Raw genomic sequence first — 13,020 nt, 5'->3', positions numbered from 1 at the left:
GAACAAAGTAATTTTACTGTCTTGTTTTCCTTAAGGTCAAAATCTTTTAATAGAAAAAGAGGTTTCCTTGTGTGCTAACAGATAAAAGGCAAGTTATCCTCTATTAAAGACAGAATGTTCCTTTGCCATAACATTGTAACACAGATGTATAACATCCGACTTGCAGGGTATTGGATATTGTCCCTGATAACTTCATGGACCTCCCCAAACCTTAATTCTGTGTCTCTGTGTGTGTGTGTGTGTGTGTGTGGTTTCTTGTTGGCTTTTTTTTTCTGATAAATTTATACTTTGGGGATTTGAAGGCAAATTATGAACATTACTTTTTATAGTTTAACACTAGTGCTGGGATGCTTAAATTACAGCAACTTGGGACCTTTGTGCTAAGAGAGTGAGAACAGTTGTGAAAGCACAAATGCATCCTAAGCATTCCTGCTAAACACAAATAAATGCTCACTGTTTAGTATTGCTTGGGAGATGGTTTCCTAACACAACCTAATAGCTTCCATTTTTTTCCAAGCTGAAGTGTTTAAGTTCCAGTCATTGTTCTCTTTTCTCTCTCAGGCCAGTGGAAACATTGTTGTGAGGAACTTATGAAAATTGAGATTATGTCACCACGGAAACCACCTTTGTTCTTGACAAAGGAAGCGACCTCCGTCTACCATGATATGAGTAAGTGGGATTTGCCTTTTCAAGTTGCAGGGTCACAGAAACAACATTGTCTGTATTCAGATGGCTTCTGGTGTTGATGTTGAAATACTGAGTTTTTCAAGGACAATTCAGACAGACAATGAAAGAGCAACATAATTGCATACCAAGGAGCTCATATTAAATCTGAATTTGTAATAGCACAAATAATGAATGCATTTTTATACCTTGAGTTAAAAATTCTGCAATATGATCTGTAACTAGAGAGCCCTGAACACACTCAAAAGAGCTGTCACTAGAAATAAACACTCATGGTAAGAGTAGTATAAAGCTCAGGAAATCTAAAGGTAAAATAGTCCAGCCTGCAAATCCATTGCATGAAATTAATCTGCTGATCTTAAAGCTATTTAAAGGCTTACCTAGCATAACTTACCTAATTATTTGGTCTTTGGTAATGATATTGAAAAATATGCTTGGAAAACCTAGCAGAGTGTATTTGAGACTTTTATTTTTGCAGAGCAAAGTGGTATGCAGCAGGATTATTTTAATAGTTTCATTACAGAAATAATATTTACAGACTAGAAAAAGTAGGTCACTTTGTGTTAATGGATCCAATGCAGTATTGACTGAGAAACCCTGTACAACTCTAAATGCCTGACTGCTTCCTGCTTGGGATGGGAACTGTGAAGATGCTCAAAATGCTGTGTGGGTCATTGAGTTACTGTGCATCAGACACTGAACAGATGAGAGAGTCTTATCTAAGCTATGAATGCAGGGCAGAAATGCAGTAAATGAACCACGTGCAAGTTTTACAAAGGCAACATGATAGCGTAATTCCAGTGATAATCAAGTACATGAGTGAGGAGCAGAACCCAAACTCTGCTTCACTCTTAATACATAATTTTTTTCCTGTTTCTTTATAGTATTTGTGGTCCACTGTACTTGGCACTGCTGAGCCACACCTCAAATCCTATGTTCAGTTTTGGACCCCTCACAACAAGAAATGCCTAGAGGGACTGGAGTGTGTCCAGAGAAGGGCAACAGAGCTGGGAAATGTCTGGAGACCAAGTCTGATGAGGAGTAGCTGAGAGAGTGGGGAGGGGGCTCAGGAGAGACCTTACTGCCCTCTAGCAGTACATGAAAGGAGGTTGTATCCAAGTGATTCTATAGGTAAAACTCTCTGTTTAAAATTGTGTTGAAAATCATTAATGTGTGGCCCGCAAGGGAGAAGATACTGCTGCTGTTTGAGGCTGTTATTACTGCTGTATACACAGAAAACTCAGAAAGAGAAATGAGAACTAGAGCAAGGCAATCTTTAAGCACATAGAGAAAAATGATAGATGTAAAGATGTCCCATTTTCTGCAGGCTGGCAGCACAAGAATATTTAGTCATAGACTTTTTCATGAGCCTCCTGTGAAACAAAATTTTCAAAGCACTATACAACAAAATGTGTTTAATATCTAATACATAGAGGTTTCCCAGTAGTACATTATTTTTTCTGCTTTTACTTGGAAAGAAATAACAGTGCCCACCCTGTTGCCTCAATGCCAGCTGCCACAGAAACAGTTTCCTTCTGTCACCTCAGTGCTCTCTGTGAAAGTGTATTTAATCTTTTCTATTTCATCCATTAATACTTCTAATAGTAGTCCAGACTTCAGGAGACAGTTAATACAGTTTTGTATTCTGAGTACTAATAACAAAACAGGTAGCAGTAACATAATTGGTAATGCTTCATTCTGAGTTAATTGCTGTCCCTTGAAATTATAGGCATTGATTCTCCAGTGAAACATGAGGGCTTAGCTGATATCATACAAAGGAAAATCAAAGAGAGTGATGGAGAGTTCCTTCTTGGCCAGCAAAGGGAGTCTGCATCTGCCCTGTGGGCTTCACTCTTCGATGGATCTCATGAGATGACTGTTCAGAAGAACATGCATCTGGACCCAAAAGGAGATACTACAAGCCCTAATGACAGCAGAGGAAAGAAAAGAAGAGCTCCGCCTCCACCCCCCGATAAGTCACCATACAGTGCAAAAGCACAGGTGAACACAGAGCAGCTGGGCAAGGAGAACTGGGGGAAGCCTGAGCTCACCTCTGCCAGCAGCTCTGCCTCAGAGTCAGCACTGGCTGTAAATGTGCAGCAGTTGCAGACACCTGTTCCTGCTCCTCGCAAAATCGGTCCTTGTAGAAAAATCAGTTTAGCTGCTCAGGGGAATCCCATTTCTCTGGTTAGCAAGACCAGGTCTGAAACCAAACCAGTGCCAGCCCTTAGACAGAAAGGCATTGCAGAACTGCTAGACCCCAGGTCTTGGTTGCAGCCATAGACATTAGCTTAAAAAAGTCCTTGGAATTTAAAGTTTCTCAGCCTTCTACTAATACTCTTCAGTAAAATTAGATTTTATCATTTAGCTTTTAAGTATTGAGGCTACAGTGTTTTTCTGTGGGCCAGGGCATTACTGGTAGCTGCAGTCTCAGTTGTACTCCTTAGCACTCACATCTAAACAATTGCACTAGAACAGGAGGAGTTCTCTCTGTCTGGAATAACGGTGCTATTTCTGAAAACAGTGGTTCAGTACTTTCCTCTTGAAAAACTAGCAGAGTTCAGGGTAATCTCAGTTTGCCCACAGCATGGGTGTTACCAGTGCTTTCTACCAGTCCCTCAGCTTTAGCCCATCCATGACTCCTCAGACTACTTCAAGTGGGAGTTCACACACATTCAGCACAGATGTTGCAAAGCTGATTTTCTTGAGCTCCATGCTTGGCTTCACCTGAAATATCCTTATCTCTCCCTCATTGTTTGGAAACCACTGCTTATGGTAATCTATCATGAAAAGTTATTGTGCTGTTCTGACCATACTCCATATGAATTTCTGAAGCAGTTCTATCAATAACTGTGGGATTTCCCAAGTTCTTGTTGGTTCATGTGGTGTCTGAATGGACCAGGGTTATGTGTCTGTGACAGGGCTATGATCCATCACTGCAGTTTATTTCGGACTAACAGGAGCGTTCAGAAGCAGAGCTGTGTGTGAGCACAGACTCAGGATTTCATCTTAGGGTTGTTTTTCCTGGCAGGTGTGGTTCCATAGCAGAGCTTCTCCTTTGTGGAGACCTCAGCTGTTCCTGGTAGGGACCTGCATGGTAAACATGGCAATGTTACTGGTAAACAAACAGGGGTTTTCACCACTTGTTCTTGCTGCAATAGCAGAGAATAAGTACTTCAGGTGAAAATACTGAACTTTGATGTTCTAGCCTCAGACTGTTCACCAGTTCTGTAGGAAGCATGGGCTGCAAAACATCTACTGCACATGGAAAAGCTGTGTTCTCCTGGATCCACAGCTTAAACACCCAGCCCTTTCCTTGGCTGATACATTTATCTCAGATGCTGGAACTCATCCAAGAGCAAAGGTCTGCCTGCAGCTCTCCCTCTGGAGCCTTGGTACTCAGACCTGACTTGAGAGTGTCGTATCAGCAAGTGTACACATACAGTTCATTAATTATTATTTTTTTCTAAAGTGTGGATGGCTTTGGGAGCTTTACCATTTCTCCATAAGATAGTGTGGGCATGGTTGGTTGGTTTGTTTTATCTGTTTTGTGTCTTCTGCCAAGCTCTTGGCTGCACAGCTGTAAAGGTATCTGCTGAATTCCCCCAGTAGCTCAGTGGCTATTTGGGATGGGGCTTGAGAGGGAAGTTTCATTTACAAATCCTTCTGCAGGATTAGAGCCCTTTGTTTCTAGAATGTCCTTGTTCATTCTTCATTTAATCACATTCCATTTTCCCTCTGAAACAACCATAATCATTCTTACAATAAATCATGCTGTTACTTAAGTGGATGGTTTGTGAATGGTTTATAAATAGGAACAGAAAAACTGAAGAATAACTACATGATTATGTAAATCAGACAGTCGACTAAGTGGACTGTACAACTCTGAACAAGAAATAGGAAAAATAAACAGGAGGGGAAAAGCATATTTTCCAAATGCAGTTTATTTAGCTTTAAATCCAGTCTTAAATGTTGCCGTGTCTGAAAGAAAAAAAAAACCTTTTTCTTGGTAACCCTTCCATTTAGTGGTTATATTTAAAAATAAATCTCATAAATATATAAGGCAAGAAGGCACCATAACGAGGATTTATTTTTAAATTCAACAGGCCATGGAATTTCAACGAGCAGTTTCTCTATTAAATTCAGTGGCTTTGTTTTGAACTGAACATACATATTTTAGCAAGGCATTTAATATTAATTTGAAGTCTTCAAGTGATGAGAATTCACTCATACCTCCTGTTGCAATAGTTAATTACCCCAGGTACATTTTTCACTTGATTTTCTATTTGCATTTCTAGCTCCACCTAAAGTTATTTTGGTCTTTTTATGCATTTGATTGCTTATATTGATCTCTGTAATATCAGCTTTTCTAATTGCTTATGTGTAGTTGTAAATCATGATTATGTCCCTTTTAACCTTTTCTCTGATGAGACGTACTGAATTCCTTAACTTTCCTGTGGCAGTGAATGTTATCCAAGACTATTTAATCTTCACGTTCTTCTCAGTACTTCTCATGTATAGAAATCATTTTTAAGGGTCACATCTGAATTAGATGCCACATGTCAATAGTGATCCATCAGGACTGTATAGAGCACAAAGTGATCCTCTTACTCTGATGAATATCTCCCTCTCCTCTTTCCTCAAATATTGCATTATGCTTTTTTTTTGTGGAAGCATTGCCTTGAATACTGACTTTTATGGCTCAAGTCTTCTTCAGAGTCTTTCTCAAGAATGTGGTACACCATCCTCCTATTATCCTACCTGATATTTTCTTAGAAATACACACTGTATTTTCCCAGCATTAAAATACTGCTCATAAAGTGATCCAGATTGCTCTGTGTAAGTGACCTGTCCTCGTTCTTTACTACTCTAGCAGTCTGCATGTCCTTTGCAAATTTATTGCAAGTGATTTTTACAGTTTCTTCCAGATCATTGATTTTTAAAATTGAATGCAAGGCAAGGTTTGTAGAGAGAGGTGATAAGTTTTTATTACATCAGTGACATGGGTAGGGGGGTGGGGAAAAGCAAACAGGCCACAGAGTTGCTTTTATCCCAGAGCCTTTGAAAAATTGAGTAAGATGGGAAACAGCTATACTTCTTTCTGGATCCCTATTAATACTGTATTTTGAAATCGGTTTTCTGTCTTCAGCATAACATTCTATATTGATTGATCTAGTACTGATATTTTCAAGAAAATTACATGTTCACTGGTTTTCAGTAGGTGCCTTAGGGCTCTTGTGGGTAACACCTCAGTGCAGGTGTCTTTGCAAGCCAAGTTTACTGTATCAAAGACTGAAATGCAACCTGTTGTTCCAGACCTGTTCTTCATGAACTGTGTTTATTGATGTTTTATAGCTATCCTTAAATTAGACTCACGTGGGACAGTTCATGATATTGCTGAGATCACCACTAAAAAAACTAGGCCATTAATTACTCTGATCATCCTGCTTCAAATCTATATAACCTCTATTATAAAGCAACTGTTCACTCCAGGTTTTAGTAGTTATTGTTACTGACTTAGTCTTTCTTTTTTTCCCTCCCTTCTGTATTGCCATTATTGCCTTTGCATTTTCTGTTAAGCAAGGAGGTTTAACTAATAAAACCTGCAGGCTACCAGCAAACTCTGGTCTTAGCTGTACAGTAAAGCCAGTTATAGGAAATAGATTTATACTCAGCTTTTGTCTATGCAAGAGAACATAAATATTAGTAATAAAAGCAGAGCACAATTGTAGGAGTATAATTAGAAGATACATCTGAGGAAAACTGATATTTTTTGGCTTTTCCATATAGTTTCAAATTCTAGTACTTTATTACTAGTATTGGTCCGTTATTGCATAGATTTTTTCAGAAATTAGAACTATTGCTTTGTGTTTTTTCACAAGTTTTCCTGAACTAGTGAGGATGAATATTCAAAACAGGCATTAAGACCAGTAAATTGTTGTGCCCAAGCACTCTGTCAGGAGGAAGCCATGTCTGTGGCAGTGGGTACAGTGGTGTTTTGGATTGGGCAGTGATTCAGATCCCAGGCTGTGGGGTTTGAAGTGTGGTGGTCACTGAATCCCATCTGCTGGCAGCACATGAGGCTGGGGGGCAGTTGGATTTTGTCCTTAAGTGGAGGTGAGTGGAGTCAAGAGGCAGGAGGTGCCTGTTCCACATGGGAACTGCTGCTTCTGGGCAGGAAAAGGGACCGTAACCATTGCACCATCTTACCAGCTGCACTCAGTCATGAGGAGACTTTGATTGCATGACTCAAAATATTGGTGATCAAAACTCAAAAATCAAATGAAAAAATGAAAGAAGTCAAATGACAAATAACACCTATAAACAAGGCTGAAATAGGAAATATCTCCCAAAGGACAGGTGACATTGGCCACCTTCCTGCAGGGACGAGGCTTGGAGGACAGCAGAAGGCCTGTGGCTTCTCCCAGCCCTTGCATTCCATGGCCCCATATTCACACTTGTGCAGCCAAGCTGGAGTGTTGCTGCCTGACAGGGAATTCTGTGGAAAAATGGTATTTGTTCAGAGACCCTGAGCCCAGAACAAACGGTCACAAGACTCAGTGCAGCACAGGGAGGACATGGGTGGCATCTGCTGGACCACATACACGGTGAGGTACTTTCCTGAGGAACATGTCAGGCCTGCTCTGAAAACCGTTCCTGCTTGTTTGCTGCTGGACTGAACTAATGCTGCTTAAAACCAGAATTAAGTAGTGCAATTGCTGTCTTGAAGTTGGGCAAGGACAGGAGTCAGCCTGAACTCTTCTAGGAAATACAACCTGAAAGCAATTGCTAGTCCAAACTTGAATATAAATTTCACAGAACATGAACAACTTTTGAAATACTGTCTGAACAAAGACTTATTGTGGTAACTTCTTATATTTAGCTAATGTTTTCAGCTGTTTACTTGGTCTTGGAACGGTAGATGGTACCTTTTGTGATTTTAAAGGCATTAGCTTGAAATGTTTACATTTTTACTAGTATTGTGATTTTTTTTCCTATGGTAATAAAACTAATAGTTATTTTATGGAAGTTTGTACATATTTGGAAATGCTGTCCTAGTATTCAGAGTTGATTTGTAATTAATGCAGATTGCCTTAATAACAGAAAAATGCAGATTTGAACACTAATGTATTGTGAAATGTTAGAACAGAAATATTTTCTTTTTTTTTTTCTGATAGCATATTGTATTTCTGTTAGAATATGCAAGTCAAATTGAACATGTTTCTAGAATAAAAGGGTTTTGGTGTAGTTTGTTTTGATCTGGAACTACATTGAGCTTTACTCAGGTGTATAAACCATGGGTGATGAATCACAGACTATTCTGAGTTGGAAGGGACCCACAAGGATCATCGAGACCAACTCTTAAGTCAATGGCCCACATGGGGGATTGAACCCATGACCTTGGCATTATTGCAACCCAGTTTTAACCAACTGAACTGTAAAACTGTAAAATCAGAGAGCGCAGGGGGAGCTACTTTTGCCCTGTGCCTGTCGTTACTGTGCCCCTCTCGGCTCGTACATACCAGACTCAGTTTTCTGAACTGGAGGAAGGGAGGAAGAGCCCTGTGACTGGCTAAGCCATCAGCTGCCATGCCAGGTACTCAGCAGATGGATCCCTGTGTGTAAAGGTAAAGGTAGAAAGAAGCATCTTGTATCCACAAATGTGCCAAAACATTTTGGTTCGGGTGCTATCTTACTTCTTCACGGTCTTGCAGGAAAACATGCCATGAAACAGATTTGCATCATTCTGCCTGCTTTGTAAAGTGACTTCATAAATGAGCCACTGGCACTACTGACCCCACCGATAATTGTTTCTCCTTTCACAGGCAGCCTTCTGCTGAAAGGGAACTCCTGTTTGTCTCACTGGCTGGAGCTCAGTATGGCTTTGCAACTGTGCTGCTCAAGCAAAGTGTTCTTTTGGCCCAGTTATAAAATAACTGTAATAAACATAGAGGGAATCGTTAGATATTTTAATTTTGGGATATTTGACTAATTTAAGAGTCCATGAAAAAAAACCAAGTGAGATTCATAATTGCAAGGCAATGCAGATGAAGGATTTAATGAAAATCTTGCTGCAGCTAGAGCTGCTGCAGTTTGCTTTAAGGGATCCTGGTAATGTAAGATATGGTGATTTCTTCATATAACCATTAGCAAATGGTTAAACTGTAGTTGTTCCATATTTGTATTATATATTCTCAGAAGAAAGGGTTTATGAGACATCAAAATAAATTGCTTTTCATGAGGAAAGAACAATCTTTCAAGATTTTTATATCAAGATGGCTTTCTAAATGTTCTCTATGTACCGCCCCAAAGGGAGAAAAATTATAATAACTAGTGAAGTGTCTTTTATTCTGTTAAGGCTTTTCTTCACAGTCCTATAAATTTCTTGCAAAACAGTTACAAAAGAGTATTATTTATTACATACATTGTCTCACCTGAAGTTTTCTTCTGCTCTTGTCCAGTGTCAGAAGGTGACACAAGAATACCTGCAGAAGGAAGCTGTGGAGTTGTTTCATACACAGAGAGCTTCTTCCCAGCCCTTAGTAATTACTGTCTCTTTTATATGCAGACGTGGGAAGCCTTTTATTCTGTCAAAGTTTCACTGGATGTCTCTGTCTGGACATGAATTCATAGTGGCAGTTAAAAGTAAAAAATTGTATTTTTTAGTTTGCTTAAATTTTGGCATCGTTGTTGCCTCATGGCACTTGCAGTTTGATGCAATGCCAGAAGAGTTTTCTTTCCAAACATTAAAATTTGTATATTTTCTTTTGCTGAGAGGGAAGGAGTCAGCAATTGTCCATAACATTTCTTTTTTTGTCACCAGCTATAAAAGTGGTTCCAAAATACAAATATCTTCTTCAGGTTTTTCACCCTGAAGGCAAACAGTCCCAATGTCTTCCATCCTAATTTGGATTATATTTTCCATTTTCTAATTAGTGTCTATTTCAAAATTCCACATGTATTTTGATGATATCTTTCTCGAGCTGGGTGCCCAGAGCTGAACACGCACTGCTCACTCAGGGGAACCCTTGATTTACAAGAGCAGAGTATGTTCATTATTATTGTCTACATTTTAGCTGCTCATTCTGCATTAGCTAAAACCAAAGTATTTCCGCCACTCTGCGGCCAGAAGGGTCTGTGCTTAAATAAAGATGTAACTTAGGAAAGAAAAGAAGATATCCTAGTGCTGGTATGGTGAGCTTAACATCTCCCTTACACATTTCTCAGCAGCAGGAAAAATGGTTCTGGCTGCGTGGCTGGCAGGAGTGAGCTGCTTTGTCCTCACAGCATTTGTTTTTCAGATGGCAGCAGCTGCTTTACTTCCTTCGGTTTTGAGTGATCATTACTCTTCAGTCCCTCGTGTCTGTATGCAAGGCTTGAGAGCTTTTGAAATAAACTGAGAGCAATTTAACTGACCTTCCCATGATGTGGATGGATCAGCTGCAGGGCCAGTTGCTGAAGTACTGAGCTGACAGATTCTCAGCCCGTGGGTTTGGCTTTTGGAAAAGCTGAAGGCCTGTGGCAGCTCTGCCTTTCCTCTGCACCCAGACTCAGTGGCTGGTCCCAGAGGATGAGGCTGCTCCTCTCCCTGCTGTAGCTTTATCTCAAGGTGCAGCAGACCAGCTCTTCAAGCATGGAAGAAACTATGCTCAAAGTTACTAGAGTCTCAAATTTTATTAACTAAATGGAAAGCCTTTTATTAAGGACAAATCCTAATAATGGTATTCCATGCACAGCTTCAGGTTAAATTGGATTTATTATACCATGCTTTAATATATCAGGATTTTTCTATTATTTTAATAAGAGTTCATTTGTGTGTCTAATAATGCATCACATTTTAGTCATGACCTCATTAGAAAGTTTCTTAAATATTTGCTTGATCATTATCCTACAGTAAAGAAGGATAAAAGTCTGCTGTCTTGGGAACACCTCAGGTTTTATCCCAGCCAGTTGAGCCTACAGACTGATGCACACTTTTCCATTCATTCATTTAAAATAATTGTATAATTCCTTGGCAAGTGAAGTTAGTGATTTCCAAGCATTAATGCGTAACCTGTTTTTTACATTTTTCATAAGGATAAACCAGAACATATCAGTCTCCTGCTACTCTACAGCTTGCTTGAGTGATTAATAAACTTCAGCACCAATTTGTTTACTTGCATTTTTCTACACTTCCTTCAGCAGGGCAAATTCTGTCAACCATACCTGCAAAAAACCCTCCAAAAAAGATAGAGCCAATTATTTAGTTAGGCTCCATCTGTCTCATGCTGAAGCATTAAAGAGAGCCAAAGGGTTGCTGCAGAAATAATTATCTGAATCAGGGTACATAGTTATAAGTGTATAAATTCAGTTTGAGCTCTTGCTGATATTAAACAACAGTCAATGCAGAGGCCATGACTTTGCTCTCTGCTCCCCATTTATAAACAGGAACAGTTGTGACAGAAGTTCCCATTGCATTTTTTGAGACATTAGTCCTTAGTGGTGCCTGAATTTGGCAAAACAGTGCAGTGTTCGTGACTGACCTAAATACCACCATCCTCACAGACCTTCTGATTTGGGGGCATGCAGGAAAGGAAAAGGAATTCTAGTTCTCCCCATTTCTAGAGAGGTGATGCTAGCAAAGATACTTTTAAATGTAAGAACTAGGGCAGTTTTGAAAAGCTGACTATGTTACAAGTGTGATGTGACCCCAGAAGCTCAATTAGGATGTTTTCTGAGAAGCCACCTGCCATTATCCCTGCCCTTCAGATAACTGGGCAACGTTTTCAGCTTTTTATAGTAACATAATATTCAGAGATGATACTGTTTAGTCCTCATACTTCTCTTTTGAAGCACCTTGCTACAGAGAGTTCTGAACCTTTAAGCTCTCCTTCCCTTTTCACTGTCACTGTAGGGTTTAGTCTTATGTGGCAGCAACATATTTCATCTTGCCTGACTTGCAAGGCACATGGGGTTACAGTGGCTGAAAAAAGTTTGGCTTGGGTCTGGCCAGTGCAGTGCAGGTGGGGACTTGTCCATGGATCAGAGTTTGGGCCTGTCTCCTGTGAGACACTCTGGTCCTCCTCGTGCTGCTGAAGGAGCAGCAGTCACAATCAAAGGAGCTGGAGAGATCAGAAATGCCTTTCCAACTGAAAGGGGTTCAGTACCTGCCTCAAGCTTCAGCAGTGATCCTGCTATTTTCTGCAACACTCTAGTTCCAGTGAAGCACCAGTTCACACACTTGAGATGCAAACTCTCCTGATGCTGCCCTGGTCACATGTCAGGGAGCAAATGGCACTGGCACTGCTGCCTTTCCCCAGTACCACAGCACACCAAAGACACTTTTGTCCACTCAGGTCCAGTGCTGAGACTCCAACATGCCTTGTTCTGCTTTTCATCCCAGTCCAGTGCCATCACAGCGTCTCCCTGTAGGAGAGGCTTGGCCCCAGACCCTGCACATGCACGACCTCAGGACCTAGACAGCCTGTCGCCAGAGGTGGGCTGCCCAGCGTGTGGCCAGGTCATGGTAGCTGGCTTTCAGCCAATGGGAAAAGCCCCTCAGGTCGTGATCAAAGCCCTTTGACCTATCCCAAGCCACCCCGGTTTGCGAGTACCTCTCAAAACCCTATATAACCTGTTTACCGCCCCCCTCAATAAAGGGAAGCTGAACGTTCTTTTAACCTTTTGGAGCCTGGAGCTTTATCTCTGTGAGAATTCATCCAGGTATCTGGACGCTGAAACCTGGGGTCACGTCAGGGTTGGGCAGGCTGGGACAAGGAAAAACCTCTCGCTACAACAAATAGCTCACCTTTTTCCCTACATCTCCCATAGGGAGAAAATTGTAAAGTGCTTTGTAATGATTAAGCCTCACAATACCCTTTGGGTAAATTATTTGTATGGCAGGAGAAGTTACACATATGAACTATCCGTGTGTCAGCCTCTATAGATCTGATCGTGCTCAGGTTGTTTGCCTTTTTAGCAGCATCCTGATCCTATAATCAAATTACATGTGTAAGTTCTGCTTTTGATAAACTAAAGCTTAAAAAACAAACAAGCAAATGAGCTTTTCCACGGTCTCCTCCTCCTCTGAGTGCAGTGTTTCCTGGTCCTCACCCAGTGCTCTCTGCAGCAGGGCTGCAGCTTACAGAACTGGAGTCCCTCCTGGCACTCTCATTCATGTATTCTGTCAAACAACATCTTCTTTGATTTTTTATCAAGATCTTCTTGACTGAGATCTTCAAAGCTATTAATTCAGTGCTCTATGATTGCAGCTGCTGAATAATTGTTTGTTAGAGTGTTTTCTTTCCCAGGCAAGAGACGTAAAATAGTTGCTCCCCTCAATAAACAAGTTGTCAA

General features: G+C 40.5%; 1 protein-coding gene across 1 annotated transcript in view; it reads left to right on the top strand.

Moving 5' to 3' along the window:
- Nucleotides 1-7,932, top strand: part of RTKN2 (rhotekin 2) — a 35,934-nt gene extending 28,002 nt beyond the window's left edge. The window contains exons 11-12 of the mRNA XM_071564219.1: nt 562-669; nt 2,414-7,932. Of these exons, the coding sequence (XP_071420320.1) occupies nt 562-669; nt 2,414-2,967 (662 nt within the window). The 3' untranslated portion in view covers nt 2,968-7,932. The remainder of the gene's footprint in view (nt 1-561; nt 670-2,413) is intronic.
- Nucleotides 7,933-13,020: the final 5,088 nt, after the last annotated feature.

The sequence above is a fragment of the Pithys albifrons genome, chromosome 9 (assembly GCF_047495875.1).
Source record: "Pithys albifrons albifrons isolate INPA30051 chromosome 9, PitAlb_v1, whole genome shotgun sequence".
NCBI lineage: Eukaryota > Metazoa > Chordata > Aves > Passeriformes > Thamnophilidae > Pithys > Pithys albifrons.
This window is presented reverse-complemented; position numbering and strand designations above follow the sequence as displayed.